Source organism: Prosopis cineraria, unplaced genomic scaffold (assembly GCF_029017545.1).
Source record: "Prosopis cineraria cultivar Desert tree isolate PC_DT_omini unplaced genomic scaffold, ASM2901754v1 PC894, whole genome shotgun sequence".
NCBI classification, from domain to species: Eukaryota; Viridiplantae; Streptophyta; class Magnoliopsida; order Fabales; family Fabaceae; genus Prosopis; species Prosopis cineraria.
This window is the reverse complement of record NW_026556219.1, coordinates 16,503-39,663: the sequence shown is the minus strand read 5'-3', so window position 1 is coordinate 39,663 and position 23,161 is coordinate 16,503. Positions and strand designations below refer to the sequence as shown.

Genomic DNA, 23,161 nt, shown 5'->3' with positions numbered 1-23,161 from the left:
TAGGGAAAGATTTACCAATCAACAAGTGCATAAGAACAACATACAGTCTGCAAATCCCGGTTGAATCCATATTAAGTGATCGCCATTAATAGTCTGGAATTATATATATGCATGGTTCTTGTTTAAGTCATGCAGTGACAACCATCAATAGGTCTCGATCGGACATGCAACAAAGGCACTGGTTTTGAAACCGGCGCCACAACAATTGACAAATCGACGGAAAACTACAGCTAATTTAGAGTTTTTTAGCAGGGTTAATTTGAAACTAATAACTGCCACCAGACACGTTTCTTCGTCAATGCTCATGTGATTTACAAAATCTACATTTTAAAAACTTAATAGCAAAAAAAAAAAAAGGAAAGAAGAAGTACACGCGAAGTGTGCAGATGGCCCATAAAGTGGACGGCAGGAGGTTATGGGGTTTGACGAAAGGGTGAGGTAGGTTTGGGCGACCCAGTCATGGCTGGTCCAAATGAAGGGCAGGATCGCCCCAGTGAAATCCACGGTATTGGCATATTCTGTTTCACCCTCCGCGATCTATCTCACGATCTCATCGGACTAATCTCTCATCAGCAATAATCTTTGCAAGATTCTCCAATATTTCTCATTTTGTCTCCAAGCTGGGATGGGCGTCATGCGATTAATTGTCTCATCTCTTCCCGCGTAAACCCTTCCCCCTTCCTTCCTGTTGGAGATCCTTGTCCTCCCGAGTTCTCATCCTTCAGATGGGGACCGTGGCTTCTTTTACGACGTCGTCCTTCTTCACCGGAGAGAGAGCCGTCATCATCTTCTTCGTCTCTCTCGTCCTCTGCTCCCTTCTCTCTTCTTTCCCACGCTCTTGCTCTCTCTTTCCTCACTCTTGCCTCCCTCTTCCTCGAGATCCGCTTTGAGACTCCCAATTCTCCCTCCCTTTTCCCCACCAGGTATGCACCGGTTTCCCCTCTTCCTCAATTTCCTTCCCATTCATCCATTCTACTGTCTCTCTTGTCACTCTCCCTCTTAATTTAATTTTTTTAGTCATGGTTGCTTAGCGTTAAGACTAAATTTGGTTTTATTTCAGGCCCGGTGCCTCATCCGGCATATTGCTTGGGGCGCTCACTCCGCCGGCGGTCATTCTTTCAAAGATGATACAGCTATCAAGAGGATTGTCGTTTGGTGAAGTTAAATTTGAAGGTATTAGCTTCCCTGCTAATATATTTAATCACTTTCCGAATTCATGCCTTAAGTGGATTCAATGATACGTGATTCGGGGGAATCAGCTGCTCGGTTCAGCGATGCCCTGTCGAAATTATTACCAAATTAAAAAAAAAAAATGCCCTCTTCAAATTCAATATTCAATATTATTAAAAGTTTACTAAATTTTATGGTCTGTGCATGTTTAATGACCTCTGTTGTGACTGGATTGCCCTCTAATTCTCTTGATACTACCAGCGCCAATCCAGTGAATTCTCAATTTCCCATTATGTGGGTTTTGATTTTGACAACGTAAATACAAACATTCCTTTTTTTCCCCTTATATAGAGCTTCAGTATCTGACATTGCAATACTGGGCCACATCTGCTAGCAGCTTGAGTGTACTGATATTCCTCAGCCTGAGTCTGCGGCACGCACCATTTTCACGGAATGATTGGGTTTTAAAGTTCAGCTTATGCTTCATGTTCTTACAAGCTGCGGTCTGCTCTGTGTCCCTTGCTGCAACATATCAAGGTGGTGATTTTTTTGAATTGAAATCCATGCTGGACCTTTTGATAGAGTCTAATTTGTTGAAAAGCAAAAGTTCAGATTTGTGCATTGCTTCAGAAGATAGTCCTATTAGTTAGATATCCATTGCCATTTTCTTATTTTAGTCCAGATAAGAAATATTCATTCCACTAAACTCTCACTTACTCTTCCATACAGACCTGCACCCAGCACTAAAACTGTCCTGGTTCGTTTGTCATGGATTGGCAGCAGTGAGGTTAATTCAGCATTTTCTCAGAACTTTTCCATCCTGTGCTTCCATTGGTATGCTTAAATGTTTCAAATATGAATTCTAATTGGTATTTTGACTCTAAGTTATATTATTGTCAGAAGCGGAAGCAATATACTTTCTATTGAGCTCTTTTTATAATTCATGATTTTTTCTTGAATTTGATGGGAGGTATTTCTTTTCCAAGCAGTAATATATTTGGGGTAGTAAAAGTGTGAACTATCCAATTAAACTTTATAGCATACAGGTGTCCCTTAACAGGGGAAGATGAGCAATTTTTTTTTTTGCTTTTTGGGAGATAAACATGATGAGCAAAGCTTTCTTTTTACCAAATCTGATTCAAGCGTAGTAGCATTAGCTTGTTCATTTTTTTTAGAAAAATTATGTATAAAAGTTCTATTACCACCACTAGATAATCGAGGGATATTTTGTTGTTTTTCTTCTGTTCCTAGGGGAAGCCCTTCTGGTGACTTCAGGTATTGTTCTCTATTTTGGTGACATGTTATTGCGTACCATGGCAAAGGTTAGCGTTTTTGTAGGAAACTATATTGATTTTAAACGAATTAGATGAATATGTATTTAATTTCTGATGATTACATTTTTTTGTATTCAGCTATCTGGACTTTTGATGTCATCAGAGTTGCATCCTATGAAATATGGAATTAGTCGAAGTGAGATTGGCACTTTTATTCAGGTCTGGGTTCTTAACTAATGAATTTGATGATTAATGTTATGTCTAGATCAATTAAGGTTGTTACTCTTCTTTCAGGGATTGCTGCTTGGCCTTCTGCTGTATCCATTAGCTTTCAAATATATTATCCAAATATGGGAGTGGTCTATCAAAGCTGCTTCTGCTGAAGCAAGATACAAGGAGATTGGAAGATCTCTTGTATTTTTTGCTTCCCTTGGATTTGTCATGATTGTGATTGTACCATCATGGATGCAGTTTGTTCAGGAGTTTCATATGCATCCCATTTTTTGGTGTGAAATCAATATCTGGTTCATTGGCACTTTTCTTTTTGATTACTTGTTTTTTTGGTTGTCATATGATATGTTAAGTGGCATTGTGAACCTGTGGTGGTAATTGTGGGGTGTTAGGAGTTAGGAAGTATATCTCTTATCAGTTGCATGTTAAACAAGTATATTGAATTTGTCATGCTGACAATCCAAATGTGAGATTACATGGCATTTTAGCAGATATTAGCCACTATTTCTATTATGAGATATCACTTACATGGACTTTCAATCTTGTATAAAAGTTTAAAGCGTAACTAAAATGGCAAAAGTTGTGTGATATTTTTTATTGGGACAAGCAGCTTGTATTTTTATGGAGATAAAATAGTAGTAGCAAATAGTTAGGCCTAATCCAACTAGGTCTATAACTTGGGAAAATTTGCAGTAGTCTTGTCCTTCAGAGTTATGTTGTACAAAAAGAAATCTCTTCCAACTGGTTAATATGGAAATTAGGAAGGCAGTCTCAATTTCAATTCTCACAGGCATCTGTTATTGTGTTTATCATCATCTTTTTCATCTATATTGTCATATTAATAATTCTTATTCTTGCAATATCTTTTGCAGGGTGCTTTCTTTTGTATTCTCAGAGCCGGTCAAAAGATTGTCATTATGTCTCTATTGGGTGTGCGTCATCTGTTTTTCTGTTTTGCGATTCTATAACATCTCAAAAAGCAGTAAGATTGAGAGGATTCTTTTGCGGAAATACTACCATCTGTTGGCTGTCTTGATGTTTTTGCCTGCTCTTATCTTTCAGGTGATTTAGTGATGCTTGTTTGTTTCTTTGGGTTTTAAGTATTATGATTAGTAGTGTATTTTTTTCTGTCCGTCAGATAATTCTCAATTTACTTGCTGCTCTTTTGCTTTCAGCCAAAGTTTCTTAATCTAGCTTTTGGTGCAGCTTTGGCGGTTTTTTTGACATTAGAAATTATTCGGGTAAGCATCTAACTCACATACAAGGTAGCATAATGATTTCATATTTGTCATAGAGTTGGTGCTCATTGTTTGCAATTGATTACGAACAAGTGTCAGTATGTGGTGTGAATCCAGACGAAGAAAGCTAGAAGGTTTCAGCACTGCTATGATGACCACTCATGCTCTTAAAACTGGATGATCATTGAATTGGTGGAGGAATTTTTACTATATGGGAGGAATACTGTTTCGTAAAATAAATATTAAATTATCATCAGACTTTTGGTTTGGATTTCTAGAAACTTTATTTAAACTTTTTGGCTAAACAACTATGATGATTTTGGTGTTTGTAGCTTAGGAATGGGGTGTTGCCATGTTGATAAATGAACACACTCTTAAGTCTTGACTCATGATGCTAGAAAGAAATGCAATATTATATCTTCCTCAGATATTGACTGATGCAATTACAGAAAACATTTTGTGTATGTTAGATTGAAAATCTCGATTTCTACCTTAGAACTTACTCTACTTTTCCATTCCCAAATGCAAAGGTTCTAGTATTGTAACAATGTTACCTATGAAAAGGAACTTAGTTCTGCCAAATGTTTCAAAGAAGGCTAATTGGTTTTGCATTTGTGCTTGCATATTTATTGTTTGCCCTTGCGTAAATATTGTTTGACTCAGGTGTGGAGAATTTGGCCATTGGGGCAATTAGTGCATCAATTTATGAATGCATTCACTGATCATCGTGACTCTGATCTTCTTATTGTCAGGTATCATATACCTCTTTCCCTTGCAGATCGATAAGGCATATTGTTTTATGCATAAGAGTTCCAACTTCCAAGCACTGCCATTACATGATTTGATGTCCTTTTTTCAGCCATTTCTCACTCTTATTGGGATGTGCACTTCCTATTTGGATGTCTTCTGGGTACAATGATCGACCTCTAGCCCCTTTTGCAGGAATATTGAGTTTGGGAATTGGTGATACGATGGTAAACTCGCTATTTTCTGCTGTTTGGCTAAAGTTGCTATCTTTGCATTGTTTGATTCCTCATTCACGCTAGTCTAGGGATAAATGTTAAGATTACACAAGTACTTGAGTAAGGTTGAAGTAAATCATCATGTTGCTGCTGCATTAATTCCAATTGATTGTTGATCGTGAACCCATGATTCTTTATGATGTTTAGGCATCAATGGTTGGGCACAAGTATGGTGTTTTAAGGTGGAGTAAGACTGGCAGTAAGTATTTCCTTAGTAATGAATAGCGATTTGTACCAGAAATTTCCTGTGTGTATGACGTGAATCTTTTTCCAATTTGCCAGAGAAAACCATTGAAGGTACGGCTGCTGGTATCACATCTGTCCTGGCTGCTTGCTCATTGCTCCTTCCACTCTTAGCGTCAACTGGATATATTCTCACCCAGGTCTCTGTGTGTGTGTGTGTGTGTGTGGGTCGGTGGTAATACCTGTTCCTTCCTTGTAGCGCATGTTCCACTTGTATGCATACTCGTTGTTGATTTGCTGAAGCTTTTTGGCTAACTCGGATTTTCTAAGATAACACGGAATGTTTTCATAGCTCACTCTATTTCTAGCTGATGTCTTCATTACTGACTGTTTGCAGCATTGGTTCTCTCTACTAATAGCTGTGACCGTAAGTGGTTTGTTGGAGGCCCACACTGCACAACTTGACAACGCATTCATACCACTTTTCTTCTATAGTCTTCTCTGTTTGTAGATGCAGTTCATTCTTCCCCAAAATAAAGTTGCCTCGGATGAGCGGCGATGGAATCCAGCAGAGTTCTTCATGATTTCTCATGACGAGCTTTCTCTGCTTACATTCTTTCTGTAGATATATATATATATATATATCAACTAATGTAGAGGTACTGATAGAGAATGCTAACAGAATTGCGGTACAACCATATAATACTTTACAGTTTAGGATGATCTAAAACAATTAGGGTTTTATCTTATAGAAGTGACATGGATAGTTTTTTGCATACCGTAGGCTTGGACCATGCAGTCATTTTTTAAAAAAAGAAAAAAAGAAATGGGATCATATGTGGCTTGGGGAAGAGAGGACTAGAAAGTGGAAAGCGGTTGAACATCTAGTTAGCTCACTTGATCTGAAAGAATTTTGTATATCTTCCATTTTTTATGGCCCTGATGACTTCCTGGTAGTGCTTGTTTAAAACCACTATTTTTTCATGCATTCATTCCTAGTCCTGTACAATCAGTCGTGGAAGTGTCAGGATGGGATGTGGTTGCAAAATGTCGCGATGTTACACTAACATGGCTGTTTCATGACAGCCTCTTATTTGTCAGGGAATAACGATTTTAATGAGGCTTGGATCGGATCCACTTCATGTTCTTCCCGTTATGTCCTCCGTTAGCATGATTTTTTTAATTAAAAAAAATAATGTAGATTTATAATGAGACTCGAAAAGGATTTACAAGCTATACTAGGTATTTACGATAAATTCTATAGAATTAACAACCCATCGATAATGCATTTTTTTAATACCTCAAACATTGTAACTAATATTTTAAACTCTGAATTGTTTGAGAAAATATGTCTATTATGCGTGAATGTATAAAGATTGCACAATAAAGACGTTTGCCCTTGGAAGTTTAGAAGTGTTTTTTTCATTTTTGGGCATATGTCAACTAGGTCTGACATGAATTTGGACCAGAAAGTCAGAATTTACGCTGCATAACTCCTTGATGTATGTAGATATTTCAGACAAATTTATCTGTCCATTATAGCGAGTGTTATCTAGAAGCAGAGGATGATTGGCGATTAGCGAAGTTTTAATTTCTCACTCTGCATTTGAAAGCCCCCCAAAAATGATATACGAGTTTGCCTTTCTTGCACATCAATTTCAAAACAACTAAACAATAGGGCATAGTTAGAGTTATATGAAGTAGCGTGTAGTTCAAAACAGCTCCAAAAGCTTGTGGGGGTCGGAAAATAAAAAAGAAGGAAAGAAAGAAAACTGCTCTAAATTAAATTTTTTATCCTGCAAGGGAAAAAAGAAATTTATGATGCCTATTTTCTCAAAAAATATTAAAGTACCCTTGCAGGAAAAAAAGATTAAAAAAAAAAAGACATAGGTGAGGTGACCAGTCGGATCAAGTTAACTTACAATGTGAGTGATTTTTAAGCCCCATGTGTTGCAGATGCGCAATTGATGTCTTAATATGCAGAATATAGAAATATATGAAGAGAAATTTGTGCCAGTCAACAAATCCGAGTCACATCAATTTCCGTACAAACAGCGCGTGAATTGTATCGCACTTCCATCTCCATAAGCAAATACATCCACTGTGTTTTGGATGGATGTCCAAAATTTTTATAAACTTGTCAAGACTTGAACTCGTTATTTTGTCCACAAAGTTACTTCCTCTTGATCATTTTTTTCGAAACAAATTGAAGAATGGGCAATACATGACATGAAGAAACCGAAATATAAATAAGTTAAGGAGGGCTGATACATTAATAATAAATTAATAATTGTGATTGGGTTGAGTCCACTATTTCCAAATTGGGTATGAAAGAGAAGCAATTAAATGGGGTCGGGCCGGAAGCGTTTTGCTTCCCCACACATGACCAACACTTGGATGGGACATTACATAGTCTTGTCAAGTCGAACCCGCGGACATCTCTCTGCACGCGTCCGGCTATTTTTGTTGGTTTCGAGTACGTGTTACGGTATTCTTTCAACTCATGGATCGATTAAGATGACAATTGGAGTGCTTCTGTGTTTCCAGGTGGCACCCCTTGGATGGCAAATAAAAAGATATCAATTTCTTAGGGATGAAAATCCAGGTGGCAACCAACAATCCAAATGAAGATCTGTAATTTTGGTTGTCAATTTTAAGGTTTGAGTGAACAAGACATCCGCATGCACCTGTGTTTCTCCGGTTCTCCCAAAAGGAAAACTCATCATACGTAAAGTTACGGTTAATTTGTCATCTTCTGATGTTGAGCCATATACTCTCCTCGCTAACAAAATTTCTCACCTCATCTCCCTTTCACTCGGTTGAACTTAAATTAGTCTTTTATATTTCATTATTATTTTTCTCTGGAGGAATATGCTATACAGTATACACAGCTAACTCAATTCTTCTAATACGTCAATTATTGAAGTTACTCAAACAGAAAAAACTGCTCGCAATTGCACCGTGCGCTTGTAAACTTCTGATAGGTGGTCGTACGTAGCTTACGTGTAAATGCCATTTTGTCCTCGATCGGGGTCATAATTTTCGGCCGATCGTCATCCGTAGATTTCCAGGAACATGCTCAATAGTCAATATGATACTACTCAATTTTTTCACATCCACACGTACACCATTATTCTAACCATTTCATCTGTTGCTTGCAGGTCTTTTGAGCAGATACTTTAACTTGAACCCTTAACATGCAATTGATCATGAATATATAGTCTTCATCCTCGTGTAAATCTGCAACTGCGTTACCAATAATGACGTTACCTGCAAAACTTTCCTGATGAGTACTATATATCTATTGCAGAATGAATTGAAGAAGACTATGAACAAGTTAAGAAGAAGCATTCTCGGTAGCTGCTGCTTTCAATTGGATTTCAAGGATGAAATATAAAATACTCAACGCTATGTTTCACCATTTTCTAGACAGCTACGAGCTGTATAGCTATAGTTCTATAGCAACGTCGTTGCACTTCCCCTTCAAATTACATAATGCGGTCTCAAAGCCTTTCCTTTTGTTCGTTTTATTATGTCTGCGTTGCCGTAGTTAATTAGCTCATGCCTGCCTGCTTTTACGTGAGTGAAGGAGACTGCATATAGCATCTTGGTCCCTCTCTCTACTGTCCTCCACCATGAAAATCATATATGTTCAGGACCCATTAAAGCTCAGAAGAAATATCAGATTTCGCGTGATGTGTCCACTGATATATCATGTTTGGACCCACTGACCACTACTTAGATCATAGTCCATGCATCTCGTTTTTCCTGTGCTTAAATAAACTATCGATTGCTGGTAAACAAACATATTTTTTGGTTCTCAAGATCCATAATATATATACATATATATAGCTCCCCATTATTGCTTCTACTGCACCACTGCAGGCAACATGCTAATTAAATTCCTTTCATTGGCACGTGTCCTAAAAGAAATATAGATCAGAGTCTAATGTATATGTATCTCTCATTATCCAACATATTTGTAGATTGGATCTATTTATTGAAAAATTTAATCCAAATATACATGTTGTTACTTGATTAATAAGCAAATTACCAGCCATGTTATCTTATGATAATATCAGACGATTCTGTACAAACTACTTATGACTTGGTTATATTTATCATATCCCCTCTATATATCTCTGTAAACATGGATGGGATGGTAGGTTTGAGAAGTGCAGCATAGGATATTCCAGTTATCTTCCACATAAGGGGATATTATGTATTTCTTTCCCTTTCAAAAGCTCAAGTATTTTTTATACAACAACCCTAGAAAACAATGGCATTAATAGGGAACGAATTTGCAGTACAAGGGCACATGGACGGAGCATTCGTGATCGTGAAGAAGAGGATCATGTGCTGAAAGGAGAGATAAAGTCATAAACGTATCACCAATGGATAAGAATTCCGTGGTTGAAGTTATTGCAACCATGGCGATCGAGAATGCAGAGATTGATAGAATAAATAAAATGATCCGTTAATTTTGTATTATATACGTATAGATATATATAAGCATGCCTCACGATCAATGAGTCTTCCATGGTGAAATTAATGAAGCCACCAGTACAACGTGAAAGAAAATCCCCGAAGATTGATGCCTCTTGAATTATAACCGCGTCCTGTTCATCTCCTGAATTAAAGCTCTTATCTTCTCCACGTTAACGTAAAAAATGCCTACTTCCTACTTCGTGTTTTACTTAATTAGAGAGGCCAGGAGACAGATCTGGAGACCACCATTACAAATCCATATCCCATTAGCTAGGAAAAAGTACAAGTACCTTCCCTTTAAATCCATTTGTTTAAGGATCTAACGGCAGATCATGATATGGTCAGATCTTACTGCACCCTACGTTCTTGAGGCTGCTGGAGCAAGCGGCCGAAGAGTACGGGTTTGATCAAGAAGGTGCAATTTGCATTCCTTGCAGGCCCAGTGAGCTTGAGAGCATATTGTCTGAGCCATGGCATGAAGAAGAAGAAGACGCTGAAAATTCTGGAGTTAGCTGCAAGTCCGGAACTCTCGTCAAGCCATGCTTCAAAGCTCCTGCAGATGATACCAACTCGAAGAAACGGTTTTGCCAGTCTAATTAATTAATCTTTTGTTTAATCCAGTTTTAATTTCTCGAGTGAAATCCATCCGGTAGCAAGGCGTGGCCAACATATATATGAGACACTGTAACCGATGCAGTTTACTTAAGGGGTTAGATAAGATTAATTTGAGACGCTGTATATCTCATTATCAGTCTCGTTCAATATCAATAAAATGATTAATTAGTTATGAGAGTAAAATCTTGAATTAGTCTATCTTGGCAACAAAGCTAGCCCTGCCCGGGTGATCCCGTCAACATGATAGAAAAGATAAGAAATAAGGGATGCGCAGTTGTTAGAATCATCAAGTTTCAAGGATTTGATGTTGTTTAAAAATATCTAGATATTATATGATCATTGATTAGTATATTAATTAGTCCGCATTAACCAAGTTATATCAGACTTGGGAGTGAGATGAAGAGAAGTGAGCTTTGCTGTTCTTTATCCAACGTGACAGCACTTTTTGGCCCATTTAAAGTTATATTTGTAACAGCAAAATAATTAAAAATTGGTAGGAAATTAAAGGCAAAAATGGTTGAGTCGCTCCCTCCAAAATCATTTATGATAGGATAGGCATGGTTCATATGCGCAGGCCGATGAACATGGGGTCAACCTGCCTGGTTTGCCCCATACCGAGCAGTGATATAGCATGAGGATTCCGGCAAGCATGCTGCATTGAAGGCTAGTGTTACACAAGACAATGGCCAGCGTACAATTGTTATACATTTAATTGGGTGAATACTAAAGATGAAAACCTGAACTTAGATGAAGGGCTGGAGGTGAGCATAGCCTTACTTACGTGTCCCTTGTTTTCCAACGAGTTGTAAATAATTTTCTACTGATTCTAAGAGTTGCCTGAGAGAGTTGTATATTGTTTTCCCGCAACTGGATCTATCTGTTTATCTGTGAAACAATACACTTACATGGTCATCACTTTTTGTCATCCGATATTGTTGGCCCATATGCATGTATGGACAAGTCTTGCATGTTAACAAACGTTGAGAAACATTCCAAGTTAGGTGTAAAAATGTTTGATATCTTATTTATAAGTTAGAAAAAAAAAATTTTTTTATCTTATTTATAAGTCATGTCATTAAATTTTTATTATAAATTTTTTTTTATCCTTCATTGCTGGAGAGAGAATATATATTATTAAAAAATATATATTTAATAAAGATAAAATTAAAAACTTACTAAACTTTAAAACATAATTAATAAATTTTAAAACATTTCTTAATATTAATAAAATATGTTAAAATCATTTCTAAATAAGATCATATGAGCATAAGTTGGGCGAGAGGGCGAGTCTCGCATTAATAAGAGAGACATGATTGGAAGGAGTTATTCATTGCGTCGACAGCCAACGCGCCAACTAGAAGGTGGCTTAATTACTAGCGCATATATTATTGAAGGCGCCGCGATCTCATTCTGACCCCTTTAATGTTTGCTATCCCATATACATAGCGTCATCTACGACACCCGCACAGGAAGCTGATGACGTCTAATCATGTCACTTATCAATCTTCTAGTTTGAGTTTTTGTTTCCCTTTTTAATTACTTCAATTCAAACATGGGAATCTCCTCCATCCTTTGTTCTTTTTATTCTCCCATTGTTCCGGCTACCAAATATGTTTACCGGTTTGGATCGACAAGGTAAAAAATAGAAAGAAGAGAATACTGGAAGAAAAACTTTGACTATTTTTGAAAATCTTTTCCTTAGCATTTTTTTCCCCTTTCTCCCCAAATGAAGCCTTAAACTTAAAATTGATCATTAATAGGGTCGAACATCATCATAATTAAGTCATTTCTCACCTGCCTGAAGAAAATGAAAAACTTTCATATGCTTCCTTTTTTTTTTATAAGCAAAACAATAATTTTGAAGAAGCACTACTTATTATATAATTTCTTATAGGATTAAAAAACTTTATTAAAGTGGTTAATAAGTTTATTAAAATATACCTAATTATATATAAAAACAGAGAGAACACATCATATTGAGGGGGGAAAGAAGGCAAAGACCCAAAACGAGATAAGAGCCGCGTGTGCCTCCCAAATTTGGTCACGTCTCCGTAACTTTCAAGCTGGTTAGCTTCAGAGACTCACTGAATCGATCAACTATATATGAATATGTCTGTGGGCAAAAAGAAGAAAGAATTGCTTTTTGGGACGGTGCGCGTCTCGATTAAGAATGCTGTTCCGTCTGCTAACAGCAGGTATTTGCTGGATTTTTAACGGAGCTTTAAACAGAAGGAAACAAATTTGAGCCCAAAAACGAAACAGTGTGCTTTAAGTAGACTTCATGACAACCTTTGTTCTAGTTGATTTTCGGGTTCAGGCCCTTATTTATTGCCAAAACTCTTTTCCACAAAACAATTTCGTGGATATGAATGGTTTTTCGTTGCATTATGCATCATGATGTTGCTAGCAACACAGATGTTGTATATCCTTCCATTTTGACTTCCATCTCACTTTTATCATCTTTCATTGTTAATAATGACTCTCAGCATATGTACACACACAAACACACACATATAAATATCTATATTTTGGATATTTCCAAAATTGAGTTAATTAAATCCTCACCGAGACTTGAAGTTATTTGTTTGTCTTTGTCCATCGAAGAAAAAGGACACGAGCATGAGGGAATAAAGTTAGGAATATGCCAGAAATATTACCAAGTTAAGGAGAGGTGATATGATACATCAATTCAATGGCAGGGACGGCAGCGTTTTGGCTCCCTGAGGCATGCAATGTAATCCAACACCAGCCGTATACGTCACTAACACTTTGGATGAAGGCATGACATGGTATTGTCAAATCGCGCTCGCGTGTGTATATTTGTGCATGCCATTTTTAACTTTGTCCTCCTATCTGTTTTTGAGGCTGAAGCACTGCAGGTTAATTAATGAAGATAATAGCTTGGCTATTTTATTTTGCAAGTCCTTTATCATTATATGTGATGTTACTGTTATTTTGTCATGTATGTGATGCGTGAAGCGTGGACTGTACACATGGCCCCCGGCTGTTACCGACACAAGATCCATGTTCTAGAACCATCCAGCCCTACTTCCTCGCAATTGACAACTGCTGCGAAGCTCCGACTAAAAGTCCTGCCCACCTCCGTTTCTTTTTCCTTTTATTTTCTCTTCACTAAAATTCATTTTCATCACGGAATATGGAATCCTACTTATTTTATGCTAACTCATGATCGTAAAAATAAATCCAAATTCAATTCTCGTAATGTACGTCAAGTTGACGTTACCCAACGGAATAAAGTAATAAACAGACAGCTCGCGATTGCACCGAGCGCTTGAAAACGTTCGACAGGACATTTTCACGGCTTGCGTGTGAAGACCGTTTTGTCCTCGGGGCCATGGCTCTCGGCGGTGTTAGCTCCAGATTTGCGAGGAACACACTCAATATATTTTCTTTGATCTCATTTATAAAAAAATATTTTATAAAATTTATTTAAATTTATTTATAAATTATGATGTGACTTTTTAAATAATATTTAAAATATATTTTTAAAATTATTTTTTATAAAAGAAAAAAATAGTATGACGTTACTTTTAAAATTTATTATATAAAAATATATTTAAAATTTTATATTTTTTATACTTTTCATTTTTTTATATTAATATTAATGAATTTGATAAAAATAATTTATAATGATGGCAAGAGGAGTGCATCATTATAACTTTCCCAACGGAACTGCTTCTCTTGCGTTATTTGTCTGATGTAGCAGCGGATACCGTGGGCCCTTGTAATTAGAAGAGATGGTTTAGTTCATTAAGAAGTGTCAAATGAGGAAAATTCAAGAACAAGGAGTTTTATATTAAGAAATATTGTGCCAGCAAGGACAGGAGGGAGCAGTCTTTGTCTCATTAAATCTGAACCTGTGGAAAGTTAGTGGGATCCTATGCTGCGTTTCTCAATTAAACCTGCCAATATATATACATACATACATATATATATATATATAGAGGGGATAAAATAAAAATAATTAACTAGTTTGTAGCGAATATGATGTAATCATAAGATATATAAACTAGTACCTGGTAATTTGGTTGTATTCATCAAGTTATAACATGCGTATGTTTGGATTAAATGCTCAAAATATTTGAAATAGATCCAGTCTACAATTGGTATATCCTCCATCGATACACACACACACAATCTAAGATGGTAACTGTAATTTCTGCAGAGTCCAATTTCGGAGAGGCATGTAAAATGGGAGTACGAAGGAATGATCACCAAGCTGGGAGAGTCTCCGGGCTCCGGCTAATAATTTCGGAACATGAGCGCAAAAAACAAAAAACAAAAAAGGACATCCCATGGGTAAATTTATTATTATTATTTTTTTTTTTTCGGGGACCTGAATCTCATGGGTAAATTGAAAGCTCGAAAGTTGGGCGCTGTCTCATGAGTATACACACACGCAGGGGTGGGGGCTTTTTCTCTACAGCACTAGCTTATCCCTGTCTCCTAACTCTTTAATATAAATACACAAACCTAAATACTAACTATAACCTGCAGTAGAACTCAGTGTAGGAAACAATCACACACACACCACCACTATTATATTATATCATGGCCACCCACAGAAACAACAACAAAACCAAGAAGATAGGTAGGATGGTGAAGCTAAGGATTCTAATTGAAAAACTCCAGAAAGGTTTGTTGCTTATTGGAAGGAGATCGTCAAGTTCTTGCTATGACGTCCCAAAAGATGTGAAAGAAGGGCATTTTGCAGTGATAGCTGAGGATGGGGAGGGACCGATGAGATTTGTGGTGTCACTGAGATATTTGACCCATCCTACATTTTTGAGGCTGTTGGAGCAAGCGACCCAGGAGTACGGATTTGGTCAAGAAGGTGCAATAAGCATTCCTTGCAGGCCGTGTGAACTTGAGAGCATATTGGCTCAGCCATGGCCTGAAGAAGAGGGAGCCTTAGAAAATCCTGGGACTCTCGGAGTCAAGCCCTGCTTCAAAGCTCCTGCAGATGATACCAACATGAAGGAATGGATTTGCCCGTCTAATTAATCTCTGATTTGTTAAATCCAGCCTTGCTTTCTCGAGTGAAATCGATGCAGTTTGCTCAGAAGAGTTAGCCAAGACCTAAGATTAATTAGAGGACAGTATATCTCATTGTCATTATTCTCACTCAATATCCATATATAACAGATTGGATCATTAGCTACGGGAGTAAATTCAATATCCTTCTGATTCCACTGTCCCGCCAGCTGCCAAATACTTTTTTTTTTTTTTAACTGAGAATGACAATAATATGGACGAACACCAACGCAATAGAGTCCTAGATCTCTGACCCATAAACAAAAAGTGGCCGGTATATATGAATGTAATCCCATGATACTCTCACTCTCAGTTACATCATATTTGACAAAATGGGCAAACGACTTAAATGAGATGAGATAAGCACCGCGCACGTGACTTCCAAATTGGTCACACATCTCTGACTTTTATCGTGATCAGCTAGCTTCAGTGTCATGAGTGTTTGGTCTTTCATGCCTGGCGATTTACTACTTTCATTCATACATATCGTTTTTGGTTCCTTTGTGAATTGAAAGCGGAAGTAGATATGCGCTGATCTGATGGATATATAGACACGTATGGAGAGTGATTATATTAATTATTTTATGACCTACACGAGCCCATCATTTCTTTCAAGGATTAGAACACCAACGACTGATGATTGCTTGAGTTAAAATCTACAAGAATTAAGTAATATGGCTTATTAAATCCATAGGAAATGGCATATATAATTAGCTAAATGGAGTGTTTTCCCTGCACAACCATGGGATTCTTTTAGTTGTTGTTCAACATTCCAAGCTTCTACACTCGCGCTGTGAATGAAGGCTTTGTTGTCCAAGTGGGGAACGTAGTCCCACATCAGGGAGTTGTACAGTGAGTAAAGCAGTAAACAGCAATAAAAGCCTAGGAACCTTCGGAGAAAAGGGGGGCAGGTTGTTTCCTCTCCTGCTCTCATATGAGCAGGTTCTTAAAAAAAAAAAAAATAAAAGGTTCTACTCATGTAAGGGTAGAACATGACACAATTGAATTAAATTAATTCATGAGTAATACTAAAAATTAATATTTATGCTTGCGAGTTGTAAATGCATAACATTCTTATCGACGCTTCAAAGTTTCCAATAAGATTGGATTATGGATTTAGAAATTAAAAAATAACTTTGATCTTTCGGATGTTATAAATTATCTTACATATTATTGGTTCGGATTTTCGTATTTCTTCCTTCTGTGTGCTTATAATCCTACGGGAGTTCAGGCGGCCTGCTATAATTATCGGGTTTTTAATGGGCCTTGCTGTGCGGAATAAAACCAAAAATTGGGCCCCGCAAAGAAACAGCCTAACTACATTTAGAAATGAGATCATGTTAGCAAACCTTCCAGCATAGTAGCCACGTGAGAGGGTGTTGATTTTTTTTTTTTAATATAAAGTCACGAAAAATCATGCAAAATTAAGTCAAATCAAAATGTATAAAAGTGCTACATTCTGATAGAGAGTTGTCAAAAATCAAAATGTCATTATACTCATTTGACACTTGATAAATAAGTTAGTCTATATACTTATTCGCTTCTCTAAACATATAATTAAAGTTGACCATTTAACCTTTTGTGATGAGATCTCTGATTTTTATTATAATTTTTTTGAATATATCCTGAAACCAATGCACTTGGAGCCTTGGACATGAATATCCTTATATTTGAATTCCATGATCCATACTTGCATTTATTATTATTTATCACTATCAATATATCAATGGTGCTATCTATAAAGTAATATATGCATGGTTACATTATTTATATTACTTCGTATACACATATAGTTATATATATAAAGTTACATTATTTATATTGCATTAGTTATAAGCCACAATCAATATTATTGATCTTGAATTCTATGTAAGCATGAGGTTCATGGTCTAATTATTTATTTGAAAAACAATTTATTATTACAATATTTTTATTATGCTTGTTATATCCTTTGATATGTATGTATGTGTATATACACACACACACGCACATGAAACACGGCCGGCGTCACAAAAAATACCATTTCCACCGATTAATTCCTCGCAATGAGTGTCTAAAATCACAATGGTACTCTGTCTTAGGCTCCGTTGCGTTTAAATTAGGGGAAAATATTCCCTTTTCATAGTACGAAAATCAAGATGCGTGATATTTATTTTATTTTCCTTTAATATTTAATAAGAGTTTTTTTTTTACCTACTCGTTACTTTTTTATTCATTAGTATAAAAACTAACATAAACTCCAAAATCATATAATTAATCATACACACACTAGATCCTTAATATTAGACAAAATTTAAAAATTTATCTCCAAGGAAAAATTAGAATAATTAATTTTTTTAATTTTATCCATTATATATTTATTATAGTTTGAATTCCAATACAATAATTTATCATGGTTATTTATTGTAAAGAAAATGTTAAAAATTATATACGTTTTAAAATCTTAAAGAATATAATTACTATTTTTTAATAAACATAGAGTTGGGGTTTTTTTACTAATATGCCGTAAATAGAAAAAAGAAAAATTGAAATACTGCATTATGAAAGATATTTACCTAAATATTACATTAAAAATTGTTCAGACCAAAAACAAGTTCATGATTATGAAAAAATTGTTCAAGTCAAGAATAATTTTATAATCAAAAATTATTTTTTAATTCAATGAAAAGTAAATTTATTCATTTGGTGAACAGTTTCAACTTTTTTTTTAATTAACGTGGCATTTTATTTATTGTCAGTTGTGATAATTTCTATTATTCCTTCTTGCTTTGCTTTTTCCATGAAATTTATTCAAGTATGAGATAAATGGTCACTTATTATTATTAATGTTCTTCCGACACTCGAAGAGTTTGATAGAACATCTCGAGAAATTTGTAGATGAGGCAACTTAACTTTTAGTAGAGCAGGCTGATGGTTCATGTTAAATTGTTGTTATCTCATTACAAATAAAATGTTGCATTGAGCAATCCTATCTCGATAATCAATGCAGTGAAAACATTCTGAACAATAATTAATCATTAGTCAGTATAACTCTTCTATTATGTCATCCTAAAATAAATAACAAGACATTAGATTATAATATTTTTTATTAAAAAAAGATGGCACTAGTAGAAGAAGGTAAAAAATTTATTACATACCCAATATCACTACTAATACGTCGGATCTATTGTTTGTATATCTTCAATATGATTGCATGTATTTATATGTTTTATCAAACTTTTCGAGTGTCGAAAGACCATTAACAATATAAATGACTATCTATCCCATATTTGAATGAATCGAGCGAGAGAAGCAAAGCAAGTAGAGAAAGCAATGATAGAGAATAAAATATTATGCCAATAAAAAAGCTAATTTTACTTTTTATTGAATTAAAAAAATTCTAACTACAAAATCCATCTTGGCCTGGACAATTTATTCACGATCTGAATATTTTGGACATATCATTTGAGTAAATATTTTCTATGATGCAGTATTTTAATAATTTTTTTATTATTCACAATACGTTGGTAAAAAAAACCTAAAATTGGTTAAATTTTATACAACAACAACAACAACAACAAGCCTTTATCCCACTAGGTGGGGTCGGCTACATGGATTGCAAGACGCCATTGTGCTCTATCATTTATTAAGCTTTTAGAAATATTATTAATTAAGAGATCACGTTCAACAACTTTCAAGAGTGTTCTCTTAGGCCTTCCTCTACCTCTCTTAATCGGACTCAAAGTTATATGTTCCACTCTTCTCACTGGTGCCTCCCTTGGTCTTCTTTGTACATGCCCAAACCATCTCAACCGATTTTCTACCATTTTTTCCTCAATAGGTGCCACCCTCACTTTTTCACGTATGTGCTCATTTCGAATTTTATCTTTACATGTATGTCCGCACATCCATCGTAACATTCTCATCTCTGCTACTCCAATTTTATGTTCTTGCTGTCCCGTTAAAGCCCAGCATTCACTACTAGAGATTAAATTTTATCTTATATTAAAATTGGATGGAGTAAAACCATTTAAAACTCAATATCTTTTCAACTTAGCATTGTTGGGTTGAATTACATAAATTTATTAATATTATACAAATGTTAAATAAATAAATACATATTATTTAACTTTTTCACATAAGAAAAATTAAGAAAACACTACTAGAAGATAGATATTTACAAACAACCATTAGTGTCACAAAATTTTAAAATTATATTTTAAGATCATGGTCTTTTTTTTGCAATTAATAAATTTTTGTTTTGACTGAATTACCCTGATGATTGAATCCAATTTCATCGTCTTCTGCGTCTCCAGGGATTGAAGCAGCTACTCCAATTCCTTCATAAAATCTATCGCACCTCCAATGATGGACGCTTGGTCCCCCTTTGGCTTTGAGCGTCCTGAGGTGGTCGTTCATTTTTGAGACAGAAGATCGGATTTTTACCCTGAGAAAAGCTGAACGAGAGGAATTGAAGAAGTTGGTTTGGTTCGATTTATTGAGAAAATTGATTTCCTTTTGAATACAGTGAGGGAGGGAGGCATGAGTGATCTCAGAACACCAACGTGGTCTTTCATTTGCTGGCAGCGGTTGCGTTTGACGGTAATGTGGGTGATGTGTTGATTCTCTGTGTCTTCTTTACTCTTTATCGGTCTCGTTCTCTTCCGCTTTCTTCTACAGTTCTCAGATTTCGCCGGTGACTATGACGACATATCTGCTCGCCTGCCGTCTCATGGGTGACGCAACTCTCTAGCTCCGGTGGCGCGTGAACTTGGGTCTCTATTGTTATAGGCACGGACGGCTTTTCCCTCTTTTCTTCTTCACATGGTTTCTTCTGGTTTTTGGTGTTTTTCAAGTGTCTGGAAACGCTTATTGGCACGGGTGGCGGCGAGGCTGGGGCTTTCGCTGCTGGAGCGAGAGCTGAACTTGCGGTGCTCATGTGGCGTCAGCGGCAGGCCATGTCGGCGTGGGAGCACGGTCTGAAGAGGAGGTGTTTTTCACTTCCATACCACCTGAGTTCTTGGAATACACAGGCGAAAGCAGAGACTGTTGAAGCTGCTGCTGCTTGAAGACCCAGCTCGTTAGGGGTATTTTAGTCAGAAAAAAAAACTTAAATTGCAAATATGGACTATTGTCCTAAAATTCAATTTCAAAATTTTGTGATGTTATGTGAGATGGTTATCTGTGATATTTGGAGGCGCTTATTTATTATTTTCCCCATCTAAAACTGCATTTTCTTCCTGTCTTCCCCAACCCTCAATCCGGCAGGGACACCTTCCAGAAACACTCGTCCCGCGCCATCAAAGGGAAGGCCTAGCTAAAATTGAGTAGAGAAATCAGAGAAGACCCACTTTTCATTAGAGTGCGAGATCTAATTCGTCACTTCTCCAAGTTCTCGGAGGCAACATCTCGACGTCGGACGCACTTTTCCCGGAAAAGACTTCCCACTCTGAATTCTCATCGTTTCCTGCTGCTTGGCCGCCGTTCATTAGCTGGCTGATTTCGACCTCTGAGCCGACACCTAGAGAGGTAATCTTGTGACCCCATTCTCCCACATCGTTTTTCATTTCTGACTGTAGCTGTTGTTATATCGGTTGGATTATCTGTTTAAATACGAAACCTAACCTCCACTTAAAAATATATATATATATATATATATCCTGTTAGTTTCCTATTTTAGCTTGGTGTCGTTCTAGTTGTACGGCTTCAATAAAATTGGGAATGTTAGTTTTGGGAAAATACAACATGATATTCACCAATGCCCTATGTTCTGCTGGTGAGTTGTGATAGCCTGATTGTTTCAACAAATTTTGGAAGTAGAAGTTCAACGTTTTAATTGTGCAGCGTGGACATGGTTTCTTCTTCTTGAGTGGGTTTAAGTTCATGCGTTTAAACTATACATTCACGCTGCACATCTCACCTGGCAGCATAAAGCAATCGAGACGAGAATTTAGCTTCCGTAGATTGTTGAATAGCCGATTATATCTGTACTGTCCTGTCCTTAAATTCCTTCCTTTCATTTATTTGAAATTAATTTCTGTGCTTGACTTCTTCTGCACTTTTGATCCTTGAAGGATGTCAGTTTTGAAGCGGTATGTGCTGAGATTATTCATATCAATCAAGTATGTTACCGCGAATGTTATAGACAGAAACAATGGACGGATTGTGGCAACGGCTTCAACTGCAGAGCATGCCATCAAGGAATCGCTAGAGTGTCGCCGCACCTGCAATGCAAAAGCAGCATATGTTGTTGGAGAGGTATTGGCCATGCGGCTCAAGGTTGAGGGGCTTAATGAAGGACAGGGAAGAGGCATCCATGTGAATGTAAACAAGGAAATAGAGAAGAAAGGCTTTAAGAGCCAAACCAAGGTCTGGGCCGTGGTTAATGCTCTGAAAAGTTATGGAGTTAAACTCATCCTTGATGATTGTAACGATGATTCAAGTAATTCTTGGTCGAGTCTTTAGCCTTCTCTAGGTCGTTTTGGTCCATGTATCTCAAGGAATGAAGATGTCAGGTACGCGTTTGAAAATTTTGTATGCAGTGTATTTGTGCTTGGAAGAAGACACTTGCAATAAACAAAAAAATGCATGGGAAGGAGTTTCACCTCATTCTGTTGTAGCAAATCAACAATAGGCATGGTTATTGGATAACACGCAATGGAGCATCAAATTGCGTTTAGATGCTCATTTATTGGATTAATGCATGACAAAATCGATTGTTTTGTATGCAACCTACTGGATTCTATGTGGGTTCCAGATGCTGCACTTGTATCGTGCAATTAACACAGCAATGCCATTGCAACGAAGCTAATATGCTTCAAGTGGTCAGCCACTTGTTTTACTATATTTATTGTGCTGTTCATAAATTGATCCGGAAATAAGATGAATTTGATCAAAATTTTATTACTGGTTAAAGTTACGGAATCGATTCATTTTAATGAATGGATATTGGAAACGCTTCTGCTCGGTAACCTCCCAACCTTGGAATTTAGGCCCCATTTAGCATACAAGCCTCAATTTGAAGGAAAAGGGACTAGGACTAGAATTGGATGTGAAAATGAGGTTTTAAAATTATGTTTGGTATGAAATAATAGTTGCAAGCAATACTTATTTTTATTTTATTTTACAATTAACTGTAAAATTATAAAAAGACCATAATACCTTCTTGAAATTACTTAAAAATGGAAAGTAACCTAAGCCCTCATCTTCCTGTTCTTCTTAGGTCCTTCCCCTTCTTATCGCCACCATCACCAACAATCATAATGTTGTTCACATTCGAGCTGATTCTTGGTAAAAAAAAAACATGTAGTGTCATTTTTTGCACTGCAATTTCAATCTTTCCTCCATCTCTCTCTGTGTCTAGTGGAAGAACAAGCAAGCCTTCCATTTCTATAGGAGCAAGCAAGCTTGAAGGAGCAGGAGAGCGGCGGTCTTTGTAGGGTTCATGCGGTGGGATTCTACTTCATCAGCGAGGGCTATAGCTTATGCTCCGACTTCAGCATGTTATTTTGCTTTGAACGTTTCCTTTTGGGTTCTCGTTTGCGTCAATTCTCCACAAGATTTCAACATGCCCAGTTGTTTGTCGCTTGTTCACCAACAAGGGGTCAAGTCGTCGTTGGCAAGGGATAAAGTCCTCACTTGAGTCCGAGCAAACAAGGTAAAGGAGAAGAAGGCGTGTCAGTTATGGCATTCTTGAAGAGAATATTTTAGTCATGAAAGTTTCAATCCTAAAATTAATTTTGGTAGGACTGAGCAATACTTAAGGGTGGTGGTTTTCATTATTCTTACATAAATAAGATTGATCAATCTTAAGTATTAATAAATTACTCACACCAAACATGTGAAAGGTGGGATTGCTCAAAGTCCAATCTCAATCTTCACCTTCCGATATTGCCTATCAAATGGC

The 23,161-nt window shown here is 36.5% G+C and overlaps 2 protein-coding genes and 1 pseudogene across 3 annotated transcripts; all 3 read left to right on the top strand.

Moving 5' to 3' along the window:
- The first annotated feature begins 422 nt into the window (after positions 1-422).
- LOC129298717 (dolichol kinase EVAN-like) lies at positions 423-6,274 on the top strand (annotated as a pseudogene).
- An 8,519-nt stretch (positions 6,275-14,793) lies between these two features.
- Positions 14,794-15,326, top strand: LOC129298719 (protein SMALL AUXIN UP-REGULATED RNA 16-like). Its single transcript, XM_054937133.1, has one exon. The coding sequence runs from the start codon at positions 14,794-14,796 to the stop codon at positions 15,244-15,246; it is 453 nt and encodes a 150-aa protein (XP_054793108.1). The 3' UTR covers positions 15,247-15,326.
- Positions 15,327-19,599: 4,273 nt separating this feature from the next.
- On the top strand, positions 19,600-22,103 carry LOC129298720 (uncharacterized). Of its 2 annotated transcripts, XM_054937135.1 has the most exons (3): positions 19,600-20,342; positions 20,524-20,784; positions 21,330-22,103. In XM_054937135.1, the coding sequence occupies exon 3, from the start codon at positions 21,331-21,333 to the stop codon at positions 21,718-21,720; it is 390 nt and encodes a 129-aa protein (XP_054793110.1). In that variant the 5' UTR covers positions 19,600-20,342; positions 20,524-20,784; position 21,330; the 3' UTR covers positions 21,721-22,103. The 2 variants fall into 2 exon arrangements, with proteins under 2 accessions (XP_054793110.1, XP_054793109.1); XM_054937134.1 differs by having other exon boundaries at positions 19,600-20,784.
- Positions 22,104-23,161: the final 1,058 nt, after the last annotated feature.

Excerpts from the sequence above, each read along its gene's own strand:
- LOC129298719 (XM_054937133.1), top strand. The coding sequence starts at position 14,794 with ATGGCCACCCACAGAAACAACAACAAAACCAAGAAGATAGGTAGGATG.
- LOC129298720 (XM_054937135.1), top strand. The coding sequence starts at position 21,331 with ATGTCAGTTTTGAAGCGGTATGTGCTGAGATTATTCATATCAATCAAG.